We start from the raw sequence: 25,140 nt of genomic DNA on the forward strand, positions 1-25,140 counted from the left end.
TGACAGAAAGTGGTATCAGAGCGGTTTGTCCTCGGAATGTCTACAGGCCGTGTCTAGTAGAGTCTTGTTTATCGGCGTGTTGTGCACCAGATCTATAAACAGGAGGCTACAGGACATTTAGGGTGTTACCTTTCTTTCAATCTTAGATCGTGCGATAGAGCCGTATTATCAGGATGGTTCCTCTTTAATGAATTGCTGTGTTTACAACGATGTCCCAAAGAGAGCGATAGTGTCAGTATCTAGGGAGATCGCTTCTTATTCCATTTCCTGCAGGTGATTGTAGATTGACGAAAGATGAAAAGGTCAGCTCCAGATAGTGGGGGTGCTAAGAAGGCCCCTAGAGTATCTCCGGGACCGAGTAAGAGGAGCCTCAGCTATTCTATTGAGACTGATCCTTCGGAAGATCCGGCGACGATTCCTCTAGAGTTTGACTCCTAGGGAGGAGGACCCCGCAGAGGGCAGTTACGATACAGATCTATCCGAGCATTTCTCTGGGACACCGGAGGAGGAGATTTCTGGGGCCATGCCAGCTGCTCCTGTGGTGGAGCACTACGTTAGACAGGCCTCTCCGGTGAGTGTTACGGACTACTCCAGTCCCCTATCCTGGCCGTCAGTAAACCGGGGGATTGCCCGATTATCTATACTCCTCAGATTCAGATACGAGTGATGATGAGAGTCAGACGAGCAGATGGAGGATAGATGATGATGAGGAGCATACTTCACACGGCAGCCCATCAGGTCAGATTAGAGACAGGTCGACTACAGGTATATGAGTTCTTTATGGAACTTTCTATGTAGATGTAACTTCTGTAGAGTATTATTTAATAGTGGTGAGCTGAAACCCAAAGAGGCCGATGACTCAGTATTTATAAGTAACGGTGACTAAGGTGTTCCCGCCGCCAGTGGGAATCTGGAATCTTCGGACGAGAGGTAGTCATACGTACAGATGAAAAGTTAATATTGAGGATTTAACAGGCTAACACTGTAATTGTATAGTCAGAAAAGTAAAAAGGGACCCTCTCTAGATCGGAGGGAGACACGTTACGAAAATGTTTTGGAAGTTGTTTAGATACCGACTTGCTCTAGAGTATGTGATAAAGGTCGTGTAGGGAAGTGGATGCAATTATACTAGCATTAACGCACCAAAATTTATCGGGGTTCCGAGGTTAAGCGTGCTAGGGCGAGAGAAATTCTAGGATGGGTGACCCCCTGGGAAGTGCACTAAAGGTTCCACAAATGTAGATATAAGAGACAAATGGGAAATTAGGGTAACCTAAAGGAAATTAGAATATGCGGAGTGGTTGGAAACCTTAAAGAGGTCGCGTAGGCTAAGGCGGACTAGACCGGTACTGTTCGTGAGGAAGAAAGATTGGTCGCTACGGATGTGCATTGATTACAGACAGCTGAATAAGGTGACCATAAAGAATAAATATCCCCTCCCCCGGATTGATGATCTATTTGACCAATTGCAAGGTGCTAAGTATTTCTCGAAGATAGATTTGCGCTCGGGCTATCATCAGGTGCGGGTAAGAGAGGCAGATATTCCAAAGACTGCGTTCAGGACCCGATATGGGCACTATGAGTTCAGGGTAATGTCCTTCGGGCTGACCAATGCCCCAGCAGTGTTTATGGATTTGATGAATCGGATATTCAGGCCGTTCCTAGACATGTTCGTGATTGTATTTATTGACGATATTCTGGTTTATTCACGATCAGGAGAAGAGCATTCGGATCATCTGAGGACAGTACTCGGCACACTCCGGTAACAGAAATTATATGCTAAGTTCTCCAAGTGTGAATTCTGGTTGACTTCAGTGGCATTTTTGGGGCACATCGTCGGAACAGATGGTATTCGGGTTGATACACAGAAGATCGAGGCCGTAAAGAATTGGCCTAGGACTACGACACCGATCGAGGTACGTAGTTTTCTGGGATTAGCAGGGTATTACAGAAGGTTTGTAGAGAATTTTGCTTCGATTGCAGCACCTTTAACGAAGCTAACGCAGAAGGCAGCAAAATTCCAGTGGACCGATGCTTGTGAACGCAGCTTCCAGTTGCTAAAGGAAAAGTTGATTACAGCTCCGGTTCTAACTCTTCCCGAGGGGCCAGACGGGTATATTATTTATTGTGATGCTTCAGGCGTGGGAATAGGTTGTGTACTAATGCAGCATGGTCGCGTTATAGCCTATGCTTCCCAGCAGCTCAGACCGCACGAGAGAAATTATCCTACTCATGATCTGGAACTAGCCGCGGTAATTCATGCTTTGAAGATATGGCGGCATTACTTATATGGGGTTCATGTTGATATTTATACGGATCACAAAAGCCTTCAGTATATTTTTAAGAAAACGGAGCTGAATTTGCGGCAGAGGAGATGGCTCGAGTTGTTGAAAGATTATGATGTTGACATTTTGTATCATCCTGGAAAAGCCAACGTTGTAGCCGATGCACTTAGCCGCAAGTCCATGGGCAGTTTGACCGACGTGCATCCAGAAAGGAAAGAATTAGTTCGTGAAATTCATCAGCTAGCCAGTCTTGGAGTCCGTTTGGCCGATTCTGGAAATATTGGGGTTTCTGTCCGAGAAGTTGTTGAATCGTCTATTATGGAAGAAGTAAAACTACGACAGTACGAGGATCCTATTCTGGTACAGTACAGAGATGCGGCCCTTGATAAGGAGAAGACCCAGTTCGAGATTTCACCTGACAGAGCATTATTATATAGAGGCAGGTTATGTGTACCTGACGTTGCAGGGCTGCGGCGACAGATTATGGGAGAGGCACATTATGCACGGTGTTCTGTTCATCCCGGATCCACAAAAATGTACCATGACCTCAGATGTTTATATTGGTGGGATGGTATGAAAAGAGACATCGCAGAGTTCATTGCTCAGTGCCCAAAATGCCAACAGGTTAAGATCGAGCATCAGAAGCCCGGTGGATTGTTACAGGAAATGGACATTCCAGCTTGGAAATGGGAAATAATTAATATGGATTTCATTACAGGTTTACTGCGCACTCCACGAAGATATGATTCTATATAGGTTATTGTTGATAGGCTGACAAAATCAGCCCATTTTCTTCCGGTCAGGACCACCTATTCGGCTGAGGATTATGCCCGGTTGTATATTAAAGAGATAGTAAGGCTTCACGAAGTTCCTATATCTATTATATCCTACAGAGGTGCTCAGTTACAGCTAATTTCTGGAGGTCATTTCAGGAAGGATTGGGGACTCAGGTAAGTCTTAGCACCGCATTCCATCCTCAGTCTGACGGACAGGCCGAGCGTACTATTCAGACGCTGGAAGATATGCTACGGGCCTATGTTATTGATTTCAGAGGTAGCTGGGATGATTATTTGCCGCTTATTGAATTCTCTTATAATAATAGCTACCATTCCAGCATCCAGATGGCGCCGTATGAGCCTCTGTATGGTAGGAGGTGTCGGTCACCGATTGGCTGGTTCGATGTTGGCGAGACTAAGTTAACTGGCCCAGACATGATTCAGCAAGCAGTCGATAAAGTGAAGCTCATTCGGGAACGGTTATTAGCAGCCCAAAGTCGACAGAAATCATATGCAGATAATCGACGTCGACATTTGGAATTCCAGATGGGCGATTGGGTATTTCTGAGAGTGTCACCCATGAAAGGTGTAATGAGATTCGGCAAGAAAGGTAAGCTCAGTTCGAGGTATATTGGACCTTATCAGATTGTTCGAAAGATAGGCAAGGTCGCCTACGAGTTAGACTTACCCTCCGATCTGGAAGCAGTACATCCGGTATTTCATGTATCAATGCTCCGCAAATGTATCGGTGACCCTTCCAGAATATTTCCCATGGAAGATATCCAGGTGACAGAGGAACTGTCCTACGAAGAACAGCCGATAGATATCCTGGATCGTCAGGTGAGGAGACTGCGTAATAAAGATGTGGCTTCCGTTAAGGTACTGTGGCGTAACAATAACAGGGAGGAGATGACTTGGGAAGCTGAAGAAGAGATGAAAAAGAAGTATCCTCACTTCTTTCTTATGCCTGTTGACACCCAATTTTGGCCCTCCTTTTTCGTTTAATTAATTTCACTATGCTTCTCAGTCCTGAAAATACCCCAAAATGAGTTTGGAATATTTTCTTTCATTATTACACTAATTTTCGAGATGTTATTTCTCTAATTTAAGATCATTTTTATTGTTTCTTAAAAATGACCAAACATCATATTTTATAATTTAAAAGGACTAAACATCATTCTTTACAATTAAATCAGTCAAAAAATAGTGTTGATATTCCTATATCAATATTGGCGTTGGCATTTTTTCTTTAATCCTATTTATTACTATGTTGATCATCGTTTATTCTATTTTTAACTAAATACGTATATTAAATTACTTGTATTATAATTTTCATATGTACACAATTTTTGAGAATTAATTAGGACAAGGAAGCATATTTTAATTAGTTCAAAATGAAAAGGAATTAGGATGATTAATTCATCTACATAATATTGGGCCAATTCCCTTCTCCCTTTAACAAAAATCAGCAGCCCATAACCCCTCAGCCCAACATCCACCTACCCGGCCCAACACCTAAATTAAAACCCCTAACTCTTTCTACTCTAATCAAAACCTAACAGCCCTAACCAAATCCCTACACTCCTCTTCAAACGAACAGCCCTAACCAAACGACGCCATCTCCCATCACCGCCGGTTCCATCGACGGACCAGCGTACAAAAGCCATCCTTGACGCCACCACCATCACGTCTCTTCAGTCCCCTCACCCTCTCTACGAGATTATAGAGCCATTAATACTCTGCAAACTAGCTTGTTCAACTTCCAAAAAGGGCAAATGTGAGAATCTTGTGAATACAAGGATGATTCGATGGATAACAGCCTCACCCCATCTTCAGAGTTCGGTTTGCTGAGAAAACTTTCGGATTTTTGGCCCCAACAGCTCTTTCCTTTCACTTCACCTCTGAAAAAGGTGAGAATCCGTCACTTTTCTTCATCATTTCATCTTTTTGAAATATCAGAATTTCCCTCCCTTTAATTTGAAATTCAAAGGCCAAAAGCTTCTTGAAGAAGCTGTTGAAACGTTCCCCTTTTTCAGCTATAAATACAACCCTCTATGGGCTGTTAAAGGGCAGAGATCAATTGATGAAAAAGGGGGAAGAACCACAAAAAGATCCCTGTTATTTTTTTCAAGTTTTCCATCATAAAATTCCCTCGGCTAAAAACTTGGTTTTCTCAGAAAAAAAAAACTTATTTTTTACCCTAAGTTTCGATTGTCGCTCTAAGTTTTGGTTGTCGAAATCCCCTCCTTCGGTTCTCGACTGAGCAAGGACCACTCTGAGCGGATTTGGAGACTCGATGACGATAATAGCTTCAGTTCGCTGTCACAAAGAAGGTAATCTCATTCGTCCTACCTTCGTCTTTAATTTCTTAGAAGTAAAATTTAGTCGTTGAGTGGTTTTGTCGTTTGCATCGTCTCGACCTATTTAAATCTGTTTGTTGCTCTGTATACTCTGAGTATACGACGAAATGGTTAATACAGGCTATTATTGTCACACCCCGACTTTACTAGGGTGTGATGGACACCCGACCCCATATCTGGAGCCGAGCGAACCCGCTGACTCTTGTTACATATAGAAACTCTTGAATCAATTAAGAAAGAAATACATAGCAAGCTCTCCCATATATTTTTTTTTTCATAAGTAAAATCTGATATCATATAAGACTCGTGACATGAAACATAATAACATATCGGCTGCTGGAGCCGCTTACAGACTGACAACCCAATACCTACGACTCTGTCTGCAAAGTCTCTAACATCAAACAAACATCATAGCTCAGATACTCTGACTCGGCAACACTCCAGAACAAGTGGAGCCTGCCAACTCCGCTGGATCATCTTCTATGATAGCTGTGGCTCGTCTGGTGTACCTGCGCGGCATGAACGCAGCCCCCGAAGAAGAGGGGTCAGTACGAGTAATGTACTGAGTATGTAAGGCATGAATAGTAACATAATAAAGGAATATACAGTATGAATAATAACGGAATAGACATATGGAGATTATCCTGGGACAGATGTAACCTGTACATATGAATGCCTTTCTGCGGATGCCATGGATGCTTAGTTTCTTATTCAGAAAAACGGTGCTTCTTCTTTACATATACAGAAAACATAACATTTCAGAAAACGGTGTTCTTTATTTACATTCACAGACGCCGAGTACATCGGCTCTCCCACCCCCCTCCCCAACAGTGTCCCAACATATTATATATATATATCATATATACAGACGCCGTATCCGGCTCTCCCATATCCCGCGTCCGGGCATCCCGCGTCCGGGACGAAATCCAGCTAAATCAGGTGGTGATATAACAGTGGCCCTTCCCCTTTCCCCATATACATATACATATACATATTCACATTCATATACATGTGTCATACAATTGGCATGCATGAGAGCCCAAAGAAAGTCATGTGTCCATCGGAGTGACATAAGGTCGGTGACCTCCGATTACATTATGGAATAATCATGGGCGCTTTGTCTCACCTTGAAGGAACGAGTATTTTAAGGTGAGGCTACCAACGGAAAATAGCCTTAAGAGAGAGCATAGAATGAAATCAATGGCATTATAACCGCCAATTCATATGCTTTGAAGTCTTTTAGAAATTAGTGTCATAGCTAAGGAATAGAATTGAGGTTCAAGAACTAGTATAACACTTTCACATTCTCATTAGATTCTTAGCTCAAGACTCTTAGTCTTGGAATCATTCTTATCGTAATTATCATAGGCATATTCTATTTCTTAACATCATCATTATCATTGTCATCATAGGAGTATCCTTGTTAGCATAGTTACAGTACTTGTCATTCGATGAACGGAATAAGGATCAAAAGTTTTCTTTGGATTCTGCTACAAAATAGATTAAACGGAACAATAAGGAAAATCCGGGGACAATGGGCCCACCTCGGGTCAAATGAGGCGGCGTACCAAATTTATGTACATTACACTTCATGACGTCACTTGTGAGGGTTTTAGGGTAGTCGGATCTCATTGGTGCAATTTCTAGCTGTTTAGGTAGTTTCTCAACATTTGGTAACATTTTGAATTCAATCTTACTGAATGAAAAAGAGCCAAATTCAATTTTGGATTCCTAGGGATAGGATCGTCCCCGAGGCCCGTATCCAATCCTATTACATCTAAGACATGGCAAAGAAGGAAGGGTAAACCTTACATACCTTTTCTGCTTCTTATGCGACTCCAAATTCACGTTCCAAATCCGCCAAAATCTACAAATTGGTCATGTTTACCAAAACTTGATTAGAGCCTTTAGAAGTTGATTCTTTAAAGTAACACTTTGTCTGCCGAAATTTCGGCAGCATTTCCCCTGTAAATGTACCAACCCCGAGAGTACGGCTCGGCCCCAAATCGATGACAACAATCCGGGAATTTGACCCGGCCAAACCAACAACAATACTAGCTATTATTCCAGCAACAATTCAATCAAATTCACTTCCATTCAATTCAATTCAATTCAATTCTCATAATCTTCCAACAACTTAATCAACATATATAATCAATCCAAAACCATACAAACATGATTCCATAACATTTCCAACAATCCACAAAATTTTCCAACACAACCCGAAACCTTCCAAGTCCAAGGAAAGATCACAACACATTTCTTTCTTCAAAATTCACAAACTACACCAACAAACCACACTTTAACAACATTATTATCATAATTACAAGAAACTACATTTGATTCAAATTGGCTTACAAAAAACAGCCCAACAACTACGACACCAACTTGGATCATTAAACTCTCATTTACATCACATAATCCACAACACAACAACCCAAACATACTAAATAAAATTAGTCCATTCTTTGACATGCAAAACAGTCCATTTTCGGCCACAACAACTACACCCCTATTTTCATGAATTTCCATCCTTTTCCATACATTGCAACAACAACTAACATACTACATAGAATTAATCCATTCTCTTCCAAATCACACTATGACCACACGGCCACAACTACATATACACGGACAACTATTCAACATCCATATTTTCATAATTTTCATGAGTTTCATTCGCTCCTACACACCACAACATACACAACCATACATAACATATAAAAGAAGATTAAGTTCTTACCCTTTTTCTTCAATTTCCCACTTGGCTAGAATGTTGATCTTGCAACAATAAATGTTCTACTTGTTCCAATGACCTCTTCTCCTTGCTAGGGACCTTCCAATTAGTAGAGAGTAATTTTTGAGAAATTTTTCCAAGGTTCTTGTTTCCTCCAAGCTTGGCCGAAATTGGCCCTTTATTTTTCTTCCAAAGTGTTCTTTTTTTTTTCTTTGTTTCTCTTGAAATTTCTAGAGTTGTAAATGATAAATTGTCTTGTTTTTTCAAGACTCATACATATATATATATATATATAGTTATAGTGGCATGTGAGGGGCACATGCCTCTCTCTAGATTTTTCTCTTCTTTGTTTTTTTCCATTTTTCCTTTTCTAGAGTTTTCTTGAAAAAGATGACTTGGTTGGCTTCTCTTGCAAGATTTGTCCATACATGTACATAATTAACCCCCATTAAATAAAAATGTGGACATATAGGGGCATGCCACACGGCCAAGGGCCCTTCAAGAACATTTTTGATATTTTTTTTTTGTGAAATTCCCATTTTGCCCCTATTTTTTCCGCAATATTACCATGAACCCTTTTGCGAATTTTCCTTCTTACCCTTGGCCTTTCTCAACATTTCCATTCTAGTAATGTCCATGATTGATATTTATAACCAACTTGTACATTAACATAATTTTTGAAAATAGCCTTACCCTTAACTTGCCACGACTACCTTGGAATATCCGAACGTTTAAAATACGGGATATAACAATTATACTTAGGAAGAATGATAAGTTAGCTTGAAGAACATGCGAACAGTGACGTCGTCTTGCTTTAAATTAGTTGTCTTTAATCTTGAAGGGCTGTTTCGGGGCTGTTTTAGTGTGCTTATACAGCGTAGCTAAGGTTTTTTCTGGTGACTTGAATAAGAATAAGAATGCATTTTTTTTGTCTTGTTCATATTATGTATTGTTCTAGCATACATTGTGAATCTTCGCTTGTTAACATTTAGTCCCCATTTCCTCGCTGGTTCGACATGCAAGATGGAACTGTTTTGAGTTAAATTCTATTTTGAAAACCTTTTTTTATGGCATTCTTTCGTGTAGTTTCTGGTTTGGTATACTTGAGCTTTAGGTATAAAACTTTTCTTCCTTTAAGATCTATAATGATCAAGTCTGAGATTTTATAACATGAAAACATAATTGAAATTATAAGGTAGAGTAGGCTGTCCTAGTTGTCTTAGGTCTGTCATGTTAGTCCAGGAAATGGCCTATACAAATTTAGAGGTGACTTTATTTTGTTTCTCTTAAAGAAGGATCTGGACACAAATGTACGTTTAAATCTCATGGTTGTGTGATTTTATTTCTCTGCCTCTGTTTTGAGATTAAGTCATCAGGAACCTGTTTTATGGCATGTTGAATAATTATATAAGAACATCTTGTCGATTCTATTGTTAGGATGGCCTGTGTGTTAGTTGTACTCGACGGCTCGTAACTTGACTAACCTTAGTGAAGACGGACAGCGGTCCTAATTTATGGGCACGTTTATTAGATTTCATGTTAAGAAATAATCCAAGAATCACCCCTTATGTTAAAGTCTTCTTTCTTTGAATGAATGTTAGAATCCAGACATTAGTGAAAAGTTCCTTGTTATTTTTTTGTCCTGCACTTACTATATGTTTACTCAGAATTAAAAGGCCTTAGAGTAGTTGAGTTAGTATAAAAAATCAGAATTTGCTTGAAGTTGTTGTATCCTGTATCACAGGTGACATCTCCTAATGCCTCATGTCGGTATAAAACCAACTCAAATCTACCTCTCGTTTTCCATGGTTGTTTGATCCCTACATTTTCACTTTCTCATGTCTTTGGAATTAAGTAAAATGGGCAAATACATAAACTGATCCTTCTTATATAGAATAATTGCTGCAATTTAGACCAAGTGTTGCTGCATTTTAGGCCATTTTTTACTGTGTTTTAGGCCATTTTTACCACATTTTAGGACTGATTTACTGAGTGTATTTTGGCCAACTGATTGCTATGTTTTTTAGGGTGAAAATGCCACATTTTTAAACATTTTTGGGGTTGCCTGTTGGCTGCATTTGGAGCAGATTGTCGCTGCACTTTTAAGCCAAATTATTGTTGCATTTTGAAAAAAAAAATAGCATATCTTAAGGCAGTTTGAAGCCCAACAGTGGCTGCATTTTAAAGAGCAGCTTGCTAGCACTTTTGGTATCTTGCTGGAAAAAAAAAATTGAACAAACTGTTTTAGAACAGCTTGCTAGTACTGTCGTCTTGATTCTTTTATCTAGCTCTCATTAATTTAAGTTATATAGATTCCTTTTTCCTTGTTGAGAATTGTTTCTAATCCTTATCTTTATCTTTTTTTTTTTTTCATGAGGAACCTTGGGAGCATTTGGAGTTATGGCAACTCCGGATTCTGCCCATATCAGAGAACCGCAGTTGCAGGATTTAATTGCTCGTGTCTAGCGTCTCCGTCTCCCTTCCTCTCTTTAAATTTCGTGTCTTCGTGCTATCATGTATATACATGTTTATATTCTTGACTAACACTTTTTATGGATTGTATTTGTAGCACATTCGTTTCTCGCTTACGTAGGAACTTATGGAAAATAGTTAGTATGATGGTAAATTTAGTCACTACTTTTCCTCTCCCCTTGAATAATTAATCTTGGCTTACACGTGTTAGAAATAATAATTGCCCATGTTTTTTTTTTTTTCTCATCTTTTGTGTGCCAGGTTAAAGTGATTTCCGACTAAAGGAAATTGACCGAAAAAATAAAAATCTTTTAAATACCTTTAATCATTTTCTCATCACATGCATACGTATGTACATTATATTATAAATACTTATCTTTAGTATACATTGTATACGACAGTCACATTATACCTCATCTTCCAAAACATACATACATAACTCTTTTGAAAACGATATATATTCCTAATACATATAATTTTACATCTTGTATTAATTATGGGTATACCAACATACTATTTTCATATACGCATACCATATCTGTACTATCTTATTTTTTATTTTTTATTTAATTCCCTTGGTCGTATTTTCATTATATGTATACCTATTGTATTATCGTGTCATCATAATTATTTTTTAGTATTCACCTAGGATATACTATCACGTATGTAGATTATTTTCTTGTTTAAAAAAAATATACATCTCCTTATTCTATATGACACTTACTATTCTCATATAAATTAAATGTCATACATACTTTCCTCATGCACACATTAGCATTAACTACTTCCTTTATCTATGCATTTACTCACATAGCTACAATTACGTTAAAAACGTTTTTTTTTTATACAAATAGCTTTGAGAGAGTAGTTTTCTTTTTCCGCAATTCTTTAAATAGGTGATAATAAATAATTAAATAATTCCCCTCTAGTGTTAATTAGACTAAGTTTAAAGACTGTCTTCGGATAGGCTCTGAGGGATGCCTAATACCTTCCCCTCGGGGTAAATAAAACCCTTACCTAGAATCTCACAGGTTTCAAAGACTAAAAAATGGAGTTTACATTTTCCACAAATGGTTTCCTAATATTCCCTAAAATTAGGTGGCGACTCTGAAATTTACAAAACCAGAGGAAACATAGTCATAAGTTGTGAACTAGTTTTAACCCGTTAAAAATAGGGCATGACAGAATGGCGACTTTGCTGGGGACATACCTTAGGTTTTGACTTTAGTAGACTTAGTTTAAGAAGTAGATACTCGAAGGATGTTTGTTTATTTATTTTATCGCCTATTATTTATGAGTTTCTACATTGCTATATTTGAAAGGACGCAAGCCAAAGCCAAACTTGTGCTCCTTATTTGTTTGAGAAAACACTATTTGTTTACCGCTTTCCTTACAATGTCATTGCACTTTCTATCGAGTCTTTGGCCGTACACTTACACACACTGTGGTTCACGCGAGGTGTTGTCTGACACACCTCCACCCCTTCTTTGGATTCTCTAGTTTCAGAGTCGGTGCGGTAGTTTACTACTTACCTTCTCGCAGACATTCAGTCCCACTCTGAACTTTTTAGGAAAAAATCTTATTCTAGAAAAAATAAGTCATGCTGCATACACCTTAGGCAGGACAATCCAAGGTATTGTCCCTGCAAATTAGGAATCCACCCTTTTGTCAAAAGGTTCGAAACCTGAATGACATAACCCTTTATGTGAATTGATGAAATGATCCTTAAAAGACACAAGATGATTTTTTTTAACAAACAATACTTATCATAACCTTTACCCTTCTTTTTTAGATGGAAATCAACCAAAACCTACCAAACATTCAAATGATAGTCTCACCTCCTCACGACCTGCAAACTTGGTGGAGGAACATAAGAGTGGCACACGGGGAGGAAGTCAAGCAACACCTGGGGTCGTTGATGTCGCTAATAGGTATCCAAGCCAACAAAACTCTCACCAAGCTGCTGATAGAATTTTGGGATCCCGCCAGTGTAACCTTCAATTTTTTAGATTTCGGGATGACCCCTACTCTAGAGGAAATCTGTGGATTCACCGACTTGCCATTTGAGGGGAGAATGCCGGTGCTACCATCCTTCATATCAGGAGAGAAATTCTTGCACATTTTGGGATTTAATGTCTACCCAGTCCAGAGGAACGTGGAAAATGATAGAGTGAAGTTCGACTTTCTGTTTCAGAGATTTGGGCGTCGAGAAAGCTTTGAGCGACATCAAGGTGAGTTCGCATGCGACCGCGGAAGGTGGGAGAAAATGCGGCCACGAGTCTTCGCCATAGCCTTGTTGGGAATCTTGGTCTTCCCGAAGAGAGCCTACCGAATCAATATCAACCTTTTGCCACCTGTTATGAATATCTTCTCGGGACCGGATGAATTGACATTGGTCCCTATGATTCTCGCGGAAATGCTTCGAGCTCTATCGGCCCGTTCAAGAGGGCATAACTTTTTGAGGGTTGTAATCTCTTGCTGCAGTTATGGGCTGTGGAACACTTCTATACTCGCCCCCCTATCATGGATTATTGCATAGATGCTCGTAGCAGAATTCAGAGCCATACGGAAAGAATGAGGTACTGGCCTGAACCTACAGGTGCAGAAGAGTGGTGCACATTCTTGGTACCGCTCACGGGAGATGTTGTTCAGTGGAAATACCCCTGGCTGTCAGGGAGACCTTTGGTGAGAACTGCAAATCTATATTTCATCGAGCTAATCGGGTTGGACGGGATTCAGCCTTACGCGCCCCTCAGAGCCTTGAGACAGTTTGGAGTCACACAGGATGTCCCAGTCTGGTCCGCATGGCATTGCATGAAGGTAACTATGATAGGTTGGTTCCCATGGCACGAGTAAGAAACCTACAAAGAGAATGGTTGAACATGATCACGATTGGTATGGGAAACGAGAGTTGGTGCACACCCGAGTATTATGCCTGGTATAATGTGGGAGGCCTGGCACTTCTACCGACCGAAGACGGATTCGACGGGTTCACAGACTATGATGTAGCCGACTGGCTTACAGTTGAGGTACTGCCCCTCATGAACGTCAACAATGACATGTACAGGCAGGTAGTTCCGGGTTCAGTAAACCATTTGATACAGTTGGTAGAAGAGAAGGACCCGGCGGAGTCAGACGAACCAATGGAGGAGGATCCGGAGGAAGATCCAGAGTGGGAAGCAGAACGTGACCTTGCAATAGAGATAGAGCCTGAGAAATCACCCGAGTATACTCCGGCCGGACCTTCCAAGGAGGATATGGAAGTGCAGTCCGAGCACAGACCTACAGTACATGGTATAGAGGAAGGACCTGAGTATGATCCAGAGGCAGGTTGGACAGACACAGTGGAAGAACCTGAGTACGACCCAGGGCCTGATTATGATCCAGCATATGAAAGGGATGACAATGACGGACCGACATGGCCCTAGACTATTTTTCTTTCCCCCTTTTTTTTGTTTTATTTACATCCCAAAAGAGTGTCGTATGGCCTAATCCCTTTGTACGCCCTTGTGGCCGCCCTTTCATTTTTTAATTTCCATCGACCCATTCCTCTTGTATGCCTTTATGGCCACCCCCTTTTGTGTTCCCTCATTTCAAGCTGCCATAGGCCTATCCTTGTAAGCACTTGAGCTACCTTTTGTTGGAATGGAAGTTATGTTTGTTCTAAAAAATCACAAAATGTGTCGAAAAGGATCATCATCATCAACTTGTGTGTAACGTAGGCTTACCTCTGGCAAAAAGAGGCTCCACAATTAGGACACGCTTGTTTGCACGTCGACTTGGCATAATTATGTGATCAAATGTGTTACTCTACTCTTTCTAAAAGCCTCCCGGACTAACTTTTGTTTTCCAAATTGTCTTCATTTTACTTTTATCCCCCAACAGAGGTTGATTTGTGTCGATCTTCAAACTGGCCGAGTCACACTACAATTTGAGATCTAAGGGAAAAATGACTATCACCAACGAAGTCAACCCAACTGCTAATCTTAACATAACAAGTGAAAACCCAGAAAGCTCAAGAGAGAGGATCAATCTGAACGATGAAGAAGAGATCGCCTTGCTAAAGCTACAACTTGACGAACTAAGAGGAGAGCTCCGCCAAGTTCGGGACCTGACCCATCTCACTGTGACTGCTTTCCCAAACCCACCTCACTTTTCGTCTTTGGATTCGCCGGTTCCTGAACACTTTCCTCCATCTACACGCCCACCTCCGATACCCCTTTCTTTTTCTAACCTACCTCCAGTCACTCCAGCAAATGTACCAAATTTGCCTAAACAAACCCCTTACGTCCCTGACTACACCCATACTCCACAAAACCCACTATCAACCCAAACTGCTACTGCACCTACTTACCCCACCGTACAGCACATACCAACGGCACACGTTGACACTTCTTACGAGCAACATGTGCCACCGGTATATGCAGTCGGGGCTCCAACCTTTACCGCTCCTGTCACAGTCAGGGTCCCGATCGAGGTGGATCAATATGCAGAAATGGAAAGAAATGCCAAAATAGGAGAAGACGAATCAATCATGAACCAGCTGCACAATCTAAGGAAAGAAATGGGGAACATGCGAGTCACCCGGGGATGTGAGAGTTTGGATTATGATGATCTGTGCATACACCCGGATATTGGCATGCCAGTAGGTTACAAACCCCCTAAGTTTGATAATTTTGACGGGACAGGTGATCCTCATGCACATTTAAGGGCCTACTGCGACAAGTTAGTTGGGGTGGGAAGGAACGAGAAATTGAGGATGAAATTGTTTATTAGAAGCTTGTCAGGAGAGGCGCTCACTTGGTATACTCGCCAAGATCCTCGCAAATGGAGCGACTGGCAAGATATGGCTGGGGATTTCATGAATCGCTTCGGATTTAACACTGAGATCACACCGGACAGATTTTCTCTGAGCAACATACAGAAGAAGGCGACCAAATCATTCCAGGATTACGCAAGACGTTGGAGAATTGAGGCTGCCCGAGTTATGCCCCCATTGGACGAAAGCGAGCTCAGCAAGTATTTCATTCGAGCTCAGGAAAGCATCTACTTTGAAAAGATGATGGGATCAATGGGCCAAAAGTTCGCAGATTTGGTCAAAATGGGAGACTTTTTGGAGGAAGGAATCAAGTCTGGAAAGATTCAATCAATGGTCGCGCTACAAGCCGCAAGCAAAGTCGTACAGTCAGGTTCCATTAGCGGAATTAAGAAAAAGAAGGAGGACATATCCAATATCACGCCTTACTACCGGCGAGGAGAGTCATCTCGCCCATACCCCACAAACCCCCAAATCTTTGCTCATGCCCCTTATGTCTCATACCCAGCTTATAACGCCCAACCACATTACAACCCACCACGAGCCCCCACTTACCCAAATCTTCCAAGACCTTACACCCCTATCCAAGCACCCATCCACCAAAATAGACCACCATATGCCCCAAGACCTCGCCCAACTCCCGAAGTCAGAAATACCCGAACCTACACCCCTATAGCCGAACCTTTAGCCCGGTTATTTGAAAGATTGATAACAGCAGGATTGTTGCAACCAATCGAAAGAAGAATTCCGGACCCAATTCCTCGAAACTTTGATGGGAACAAACGTTGCGCATATCACTCGGGAATTCAAGGACATGACACCGAGGAATGCTTTGGTTTGAAAAATCAGGTCGAAGCTTTGATCAGGAGTGGAGCAATTCAATGCACAATAGCACCCCCGAATGTGAACAACAACCCACTACCAAATCATGGAAACCAGGCAGTTAATATGATATCATTTGATGAGGAATATGACTTGGAGGGAACCATTGTGCCCGTTGGAAACACAGAGTCATTTGTCGTAACATCGCCAACTGCTCCCATCATCACAGTACAATTGAGGGCACCAGTAGTTGTCCAGACATACCAACCAAAATCCGTGGTGACCACTGTTGTAGCAAGTAAGCACGATTATGATTCCAGGGCAGTCCCATGGGACTATCAATCGAAAGGGAAGGCTAAGATGATGGAAACTGCAGTCGCCCATGGAATGACAAGGTCAGGGAGATGTTATGTCCCGGAGGATTTAAACAAAGGAAGTTCAGGCAAAGAGCACCATCAAAGGAGAAACATTACTGATACCGAGGCAGCATAATTCTGGAAGAAGATGCAGACCAAAGGTTATTCAGTTGGGGAACAGTTGAAGAAGACACTTGCCCAAATATCGATTATGTCTTTGTTGATGAGTTCTGAAGCCCACAGGGACGCTTTAGTTAAGGTATTGAGTGGAGTCAGCATATCGAATGAGACGACGAGTGAAACTCTGGCCGCAGCGATCGGGCAGATAGTCGAAGTAAGCAAGATTTCTTTCCGCGATGATGAGCTTCCACCAGAAGGAACAGAACACAACAAGGCACTTCACATCACCGTGAGGTGCAGAGATAAGTTTGTATCTAGGGTACTTGTCGATGGAGGTTCAGGGTGTAACATTTTCCCTCTCAACACCCTGAGAAGTTTGAAGATGGACACGAGAGAAATGAAAGAAAGTCGTATGAAGGTCCGAGCCTTTGACGGGACACAAAGGGGTGTCATTGGAGAAATCTGTCTACAGTTGCAGGTCGGGCCCGTGGAATTCCAGATCCTTTTTCAAGTGATGGACATATCATCAACTTACAATTTGTTGTTAGGAAGGCCATGGGTCCATATGGCTGGAGCCGTTCCTTCCACTTTGCATCAGTGTTTGAAATTCGAATGGGGCTGGGAGAAAATCGTAGTTCAGGGGGAACTTAGTCACCCCGTTTATTCCGAACGCTCTATTCCGGTTATTGAAGAAATGGGAGAATTAGATGGAGCCACCTTTCATGCTGTAGAAATCATGCAAGCTGTGAAAATAGGGGAAATAGTGGGATCTGATGAAATAAAGATGCCAAGCATAGCAAAGATGGTAGCGTCAGAGATGTTGAAGTACGGTTACCAGCCAAAGTCTGGGTTAGGCCCGAAATCTGATGGCATAATTGAACCAATACAACTGAAGAAACAGAAGGGTACTTTTGGGCTCGGGTATGATCCTATGTTTGGAGAAACTAGCGGCACCAAGAGGGTCTTTGTGCCAGAACAAGTTCCTGTCCAGGGTCAGATGATTGTGCCAGAGGTCGATGAAGATATCGTAGAAGGAATGGGGAACCTGTTCGTGAGAATGGTTGAGGAGTATTGCGGGGAAACTGAAGCAGATGTCGAGACACCGACCATTCGTGATGCCGAACCAGGAGAGATCTTGCAGAATTGGACTGTCAGCCCATCCTTGGTTCGCCGGGAGTCTTGTTAGTGTGGAATTGTAGTTTGTTTGCAAAATAGCATGATCAATTGAGGCTTGAATCATGCCTGTGCTCTTTTGTCATCTGCCTTTTTCTTTAAAAGCCTTGAATGCTTCTTTAATGAAAATGCATTTTTATTTTTCTATTAAAATAGCATATCTTACTTATACTTGCCTTTCTTTAATAAAAATGCATTTTTTATTTTTTCTGTTAAAATAGCATATCTTACTTATATTCGCCTTTCTTTTTCAGCACTCAAACTAGTAAAAATATTCGTTCTATGACTATGACATGTAACGAAACCATTGAGCAAAGTACAAGCGACGAACAAGATTATGAGGAATACAACGAAAACATGATGCCTGAGAATCTTATGCAAGAGATCGAGCAACTCGAGAATCAAAAGAAGCCGAACTTGGATGAAACTGAGATAGTTAACTTGGGAGATGACGAAACAGTGAAGGAAACTCGGATCAGCATACACTTAGAAGCCGAACGGAAGCAGGAACTGTTGGAATTGCTTAAGCGGTATGTTGACGTATTTGCTTGGTCCTACGACGACATGCCCGGGCTGAGCACCGACATCGTCTCTCATAGACTACCAACTGATCCCACCTGCCCGCCGATCAAGCAAAAGCCAAGAAAGTTCAAGCCCGATTTGAGTTTGACGATCAAAGAGGAAGTCACCAAGCAGATTGAAGCAAATATTGTGAGGGTTACAACCTATCCTTCCTGGTTGCCCAACATTATGCCCGTCCCAAAGAAGGACGGAAAAATCAGGATATGTGTGGATTATCGGGATCTCAACAAAGCTAGTCCTAAGGATGATTTCCCTCTTCCGAACATCCACATACTCATCGATAACTGTGCAAAACATGAGTTGCAATCATTTGTCGATTTCTTTGCAGGATATCATCAGATTTTGATGCATGAGTATGATGCAGAGAAAATGGCGTTTACCACTCCATGGGGAGTGTATTGCTACCGAGTAATGCCATTTGGCCTCAAGAATGCTGGTGCGACCTACATGAGGGCCATGACTACTTTGTTCCATGATATGATTCATAAGGAGATCGAAGTCTACGTGGACGATGTCATTATCAAATCTCGGAGGAGTTCAGATCATTTTACTGACCTAAGGAAGTTCTTTGAACGATTGCGGAGGTATGACTTGATGTTGAATCCAGCAAAATGCGCGTTTGGAGTTCCTGCTGGAAAATTATTGGGATTCATTGTTAGTAGAAAAGGTATAGAGTTGGATCCTTCAAAAATTAAGGCAATCCAAGACTTGCCTCCCCCGAAGAGCAAGAAAGAGGTAATGAGTTTCCTCGGAAGGCTCAATTACATTAGTCGATTCATCGCACAGTCAACGGTGATTTGTGAACCCATATTTAAGCTGCTGAAGAAAGATGCTGCTACAAAATGGACAGAAGAGTGTCAGAAGGCCTTCGACAGAATCAAGGAGTACTTGTCCAATCCACCCGTATTGGTCCCGCCCGAACCAGGAAAACCTCTATTGTTGTACTTATCCGTACTAGATGGCGCGTTCGGATGTGTGTTAGGACAACACGATGAGACAGGGAAAAGGGAGCAGGCCATTTACTACCTAAGCAAGAAATTCACACCGTACGAGGCGAGGTACACTTTGTTGGAACTCACGTGCTGCGCTTTGACTTGGATCGCACAAAAGTTGAGGCACTACCTATCTGCGTACACCACGTACTTGATCTCAAGGATGGATCCACTCAAGTACATCTTCCAGAAGCCGATGCCCACCGGGAAATTAGCGAAATGGCAGATCTTGTTAAGTGAATTTGATATCATGTACGTAACTCAGAAAGCCGTCAAGGGACAAGCATTGGCGGATCACCTTGCAGAGAATCTGGTAGACAATGAATACAAGCCGCTTACAACCTATTTTCCGGATGAGGAAGTACTGTTCGCAGGGGAAGATATTTCAGAGCCTTATTCAGGATGGAGGATGTTCTTTGACGGAGCGTCAAATTTCAAAGGAGTCGAAATAGGAGCAGTTTTGGTTTCCAAGACGGGTCAGCACTACCCTATCTCGGCAAAGATCAGATTTCCCTGCACGAACAATATGGCGGAATACGAAGCTTGCGTCCTCGGGCTTAGGATGGCAATTGATATGAACATCAAAGAACTTTTGGTGATAGGCGATTCTGACCTATTGGTTCGTCAGGTACTAGGAGAATGGACCACCAAGAATGTCAAAATTCTTCCATACTTACATTGCGTGAAGGGGTTGTGCAAGCAGTTCAGAGAGATTGACTTCAAGCATGTCCCTCGAATCCAAAATGAGTTTGCGGATGCCCTTGCGACATTGCCATCAATGATCCAACATCCAGACAAGAATTACATCGACCCTATCAAGGTAGGAATGCACGATCAGCCAGCATATTGCTTTCATGTCGATGAGGAATTGGATGGCCACCCATGGTACTACGACATTAAGAAGTTGCTCGAGATGAGAGAATATCCGGAAAATGCAACTAACAAACAGAAGCGGACCTTGAGGAGAATGGCAAATCACTTCTTCCTTAATGGAGAAATCCTATATAGGAGGACTTCAGATCTGGGATTGCTAAGATGTGTGGATGCCACAAAGGCGAAGAGGTTGCTAGAAGAAGTACACGCAGGAACATGTGGACCTCACATGAACGGATTCACTTTGGCAAAGAAGATTCTACGAGCGGGATACTTTTGGATGACCATGGAAAGAGACAGCATTCGCTATGTGCAAAAGTGTCATCAATGTCAAGTTCACGGAGATTTCATTCGAGTTCCCCCAAATGAGCTCAATGTAATGGGCTCCCCTTGGCCGTTCGCCGCTTGGGGCATGGATGTGATTGGACCTATTGAACCCCCTGCATCAAATGGGCATCGCTTCATCTTGGTGGCCATCGATTATTTCACTAAATGGGTCGAAGCTTCGACATACAAGGCAGTAACAAAGAAGGTGGTAGCAGGTTTTGTTCGCAACAATATAGTTTGCCGATTTGGGATTCCAGAGTCAATTATCACAGATAATGCTGCCAACCTCAACAGCGATCTTATGTGAGAAACTTGTGAAAAGTTTAAGATTGCCCACCGAAATTCTACAGCTTATCAACCACAGATGAATGGAGCAGTCGAGGCGGCAAATAAGAACATCAAGAAGATCCTAAGGAAGATAACAGACAGTCATAGGCAGTGGCATGAAAAGTTGCCATATGCTTTGCTTGGTTACCACACCACCGCTAGAACATCCACAGGAGCAACTCCCTATATGCTGGTCTATGGTTCCGAAGCTGTGATACCCGCAGAAGTAGAGATACCTTCTCTTAGGATTATCCAAGATGTTGGTTTGGAAGATGCAGAATGGGTACGTAGCAGACACGAACAGCTGATGCTCATTGATGAGAAAAGGATGGACGCTGTCTGTCACGGTCAGCTTTATCAAAACAGGATGTCCAAGGCATTTAACAAGAGAGTAAGGCCTAGGAAATTCGAACCAGGGCAGTTGGTTTTAAAGCGAATATTTCCTCATCAGGACGAAGCTAAAGGGAAATTCGCACCAAATTGGCAAGGTCCATACGTGGTTCATCGAGTGCTTTCAGGAGGAGCATTGATTTTGGCAGAAATGGATGGTAAGGTAAGCACGAAGCCCATCAACTCAGACTCGATCAAGAAGTACTACATCTGAAGACATCCAAGCTAGCTTTTCATTTCCGTTGTAATTTACATTATCTTCTGACTTCCCATGGTGGGATACGTAGGCAACCCAGATCGGGTCCGGTCTCTTGTAATAGAAAATCCCAATAACATTATCTTCATGTAACTTGGAACTACGATTCGACCTGATTTCCCTTGGTGGGATACGTAGGCAATCCCCACCGGATTCGGTCCCTTTACTAATATTCTTTTCTATTGTAATTGAACTACGTCATGACCTGATTCCGTTTGGATACGTAGGCAGCCTGAGTCAGGCTCGGTCATTGCATTATTTTACCTTTTTATTGTAATTGAACTACGTTACGACCTGATTCCATTTGGATACGTAGGCATCCTGAGTCAGGCTCGGTCACATCACATTACATATCATTCTCTTGTACCCCCGAACTACGTACAGACTTGATTCCTATTTGGGATACGTAGGCAACCTAAAGGGTTCGGTCATACCACTTGGGAAACCTTTTATTTGTAATGTAACTATAGATTAGGATTGGTCTCATCGTCAAAGACATCGCAACACATTTGAATGGGAAGAAGCGTCATCAGAGGAACAGACTATGTGAAGACACCGTTTGGATGCAGGCATCAGAGTGGAGAAGCTCAATGCGTTTCGGAACATGTCATAATAGAGTTTTATTGCATTTATACGTAGTATACATACATGCATATCCGGTTTCCAAAAAACCATTTTTTTTTCTTTCTTTCAAAATACATTTATGTACATTTCCACCTACCAAGTCTCTCGACAGAGATCTCCGCAACCAAAGAAGCTCAAAGGATTCAAGTGACAAGGCTAGGGCCACGATCGACACAAATCAACACCCCCTCCCAAACTAAGAATTTTTCTTTGAATACAGGATTGATACGAATTAGGGCAAGATGACATCGAAGCGAGCTTCCGGGGGAGGCGCCACAAGATCCATCACTACACCATGAGCCAAAATAACCTTCTCCTATTTTGTTTTGTTAGCTTGACTTATTCATCTCTAAACGTTCCATTTAAATTTTGCAGGTGTCTCCAGAAGCAGGGTCAAGGTCGATTATTCGAGAGATAGGGGGCCCCCGTAGCAGCCTTATGCCTTAATAATAACTCCGCCAATCGGAGATTTACCTTCTAACTGCGACTAACTCCACCAATCTGAGATTTACCTTCTAACTGTGTTGAATAACTCCGCCAATCGGAGATTTACCTTCTAACTGCGACTAACTCCGCCAATCGGAGATTTACCTTCTAACTGCGACTAACTCCGCCAATCGGAGATTTACCTTCTAACTGCGTTAAATAACTCCACTAATCGGAGATACAATCTAACTGCGACTAACTTCACTAATCGGAGATACAATCTAACTGCGACTAACTCCGCCGGTTGAAGATACAATCTAACTGCGACTAACTTCGCTGGTCAGCGATACCATCTAATTGCGTCGTCTAACAACTCCAATTACCCCACCAATCGGGGACCGCTGTCCAACTTTGTCAACTACTCCGCCAATCATAGGTTTTCTTTACATTACAGTTGCTCCGCCAATCGGAGATTTTTAATTTTACATTACAGTTGCTCCGCCAGCCGAGAGCCTTTACATTACAGTTGCTCCGCCAGTCGAGAGCCTTTACATTACAGTTGCTCCGCCAGTCGAGAGCCTTTACATTACAGTTGCTCCGCCAGTCGAGAGCCTTTTACATTACAGTTGCTCCGCCAGCCGAGAGCCTTTACATTACAGTTGCTCCGCCAGTCGGAAGCTTTACATTTCAGTTGCTCCGCAAATCGGAGCTTTCAATTCTAGTTTGTCTACAATCCCTTCCTTTATTTCCTTATGTTATTATTACATTATAACTTTGAACTGCACATGTATCTTTATATTTTTTACAGATGAACACGATACAGCGTGGAACTAACTCTGCCACAGCGAACTGAGGCGCCCCGCTTGATGAGGACATCAAACTCACAAGCTAGAGTCAATGAATCCGCTCTCTGCTTTAGCTCGCCAATCAGTTTCTTTCAATTATTTAAGAAGTCACTTCTTTTGAGGATCTACATTCTAGAAACCGGTCAAATTCTTCCGCATCCTAAGGTCGTCATAATACGATACTGGGACAATTCTGAGGGCCAGTCCCCTACGACGAGCTGATATGATCCTATGACAGCACATAGATGCATTCGTGTAGAGTCTCGCTTATGAGTGTGTTGCGGCCGCCACATTTATAATCAAGAAGCTGCAAAGGTACATCCCGTCATTAGAAAGACCTTTTTCATCAGCAATCTTTCCCAAAATTTGACCACATATTCTTAACAACATCTGGTGTCACCATAATTCGACACTGGGACAAAATTTTGAGGATCCCCCAAAATTTTCTATCTTCTTGTTCTCTTTTGACTGAATTAATTCTCATCTTCTTCAACAATAGGGAACTCCGAGTCAAGCCAGTCATATTCCATGTTAGCTATTTTCGCTCGTGCTGAAACAACAATCCTTTCCATCTCCAGAACCTCGTGTTACCATAACTACAACACTGGGACAGATTTTTGAGGATCATTCAAAAATTTTCAACCACTCAACCTTCCAAATCCCCAATAAAACTATTATCCCTTGTCCGTAACAAGAGAGCCAGTGTCCTCATAATTCAGATACTGTGACAAATTTTGAGGACCTCTCAAAATTTTATCGTCTCTTTGTTTGAACTACATTGACCTGATTCTCTTATGACCCGAGATATGTAGGCTACTCAGGAACCAGAGTTCGGTCGAATTCATAAACTCACCTCTCGATTCCCAAAAAATTAATCTTTTTCAGTTGTACTCTTTCCAAACCAAATCTAATTTACTCGTCGGGACAAAATCGTGTTTACGTCAACGTCTTCGTCCAAAGACTCTTTCATCATCCCTGGTCGAAGAGGGACAAGCTGTTGACACCCAATTTTGGCCCTCCTTTTTCGTTTAATTAATTTCACTATGCTTCTCAGTCCTGAAAATACCCCAAAATGAGTTTGGAATATTTTCTTTCATTATTACACTAATTTTCGAGATGTTATTTCTCTAATTTAAGATCATTTTTATTGTTTCTTAAAAATGACCAAGCATCATATTTTATAATTTAAAAGGACTAAACATCATTCTTTACAATTAAATCAGTCAAAAAATAGTGTTGATATTCCTATATCAATATTGGCGTTGGCATTTTTTCTTTAATCCTATTTATTACTATGTTGATCATCGTTTATTCTATTTTTAACTAAATACGTATATTAAATTACTTGTATTATAATTTTCATATGTACACAATTTTTGAGAATTAATTAGGACAAGGAAGCATATTTTAATTAGTTCAAAATGAAAAGGAATTAGGATGATTAATTAATCTACATAATATTGGGCCAATTCCCTTCTCCCTTTAACAAAAATCAACAGCCCATAACCCCTCAGCCCAACATCCACCTACCCAGCCCAACACCTAAATTAAAACCCCTAACTCTTTCTACTCTAATCAAAA

The 25,140-nt window shown here is 41.6% G+C and overlaps 2 protein-coding genes and 1 long non-coding RNA gene across 3 annotated transcripts; 2 read left to right on the top strand and 1 right to left on the bottom strand.

Moving 5' to 3' along the window:
- Window positions 1-5,675: 5,675 nt before the first annotated feature.
- Window positions 5,676-8,612, bottom strand: LOC132615543 (uncharacterized). The gene is made up of 3 exons (XR_009572741.1): window positions 8,165-8,612; window positions 7,238-7,288; window positions 5,676-5,930 (listed from the first exon to the last, which is right to left on the bottom strand). It is a non-coding gene; the product is annotated as an uncharacterized LOC132615543 (long non-coding RNA).
- A 5,967-nt stretch (window positions 8,613-14,579) lies between these two features.
- LOC132613031 (uncharacterized) lies at window positions 14,580-16,760 on the top strand. Its single transcript, XM_060327092.1, has one exon. It carries the CDS (start codon window positions 14,580-14,582, stop codon window positions 16,758-16,760), a length of 2,181 nt encoding a protein of 726 aa, XP_060183075.1.
- A 4,295-nt stretch (window positions 16,761-21,055) lies between these two features.
- Window positions 21,056-22,735, top strand: LOC132613032 (uncharacterized). Its single transcript, XM_060327093.1, has 2 exons — window positions 21,056-21,571; window positions 22,664-22,735. The coding sequence occupies exons 1-2, from the start codon at window positions 21,056-21,058 to the stop codon at window positions 22,733-22,735; spliced, it is 588 nt and encodes a 195-aa protein (XP_060183076.1).
- Window positions 22,736-25,140: the final 2,405 nt, after the last annotated feature.

This window comes from Lycium barbarum, chromosome 10 (assembly GCF_019175385.1).
Source record: "Lycium barbarum isolate Lr01 chromosome 10, ASM1917538v2, whole genome shotgun sequence".
In the NCBI taxonomy this organism is placed as follows: Eukaryota; Viridiplantae; Streptophyta; class Magnoliopsida; order Solanales; family Solanaceae; genus Lycium; species Lycium barbarum.

Excerpts from the sequence above, each read along its gene's own strand:
- LOC132613032 (XM_060327093.1), top strand. The coding sequence starts at position 21,056 with ATGAATGGAGCAGTCGAGGCGGCAAATAAGAACATCAAGAAGATCCTA. Across the intron at positions 21,572-22,663 it reads TGGCAGAAATGGATGGTAAG|GTGTCTCCAGAAGCAGGGTC; the intron begins GTAAGCACGAAG and ends TAAATTTTGCAG.
- LOC132613031 (XM_060327092.1), top strand. The coding sequence starts at position 14,580 with ATGACTATCACCAACGAAGTCAACCCAACTGCTAATCTTAACATAACA.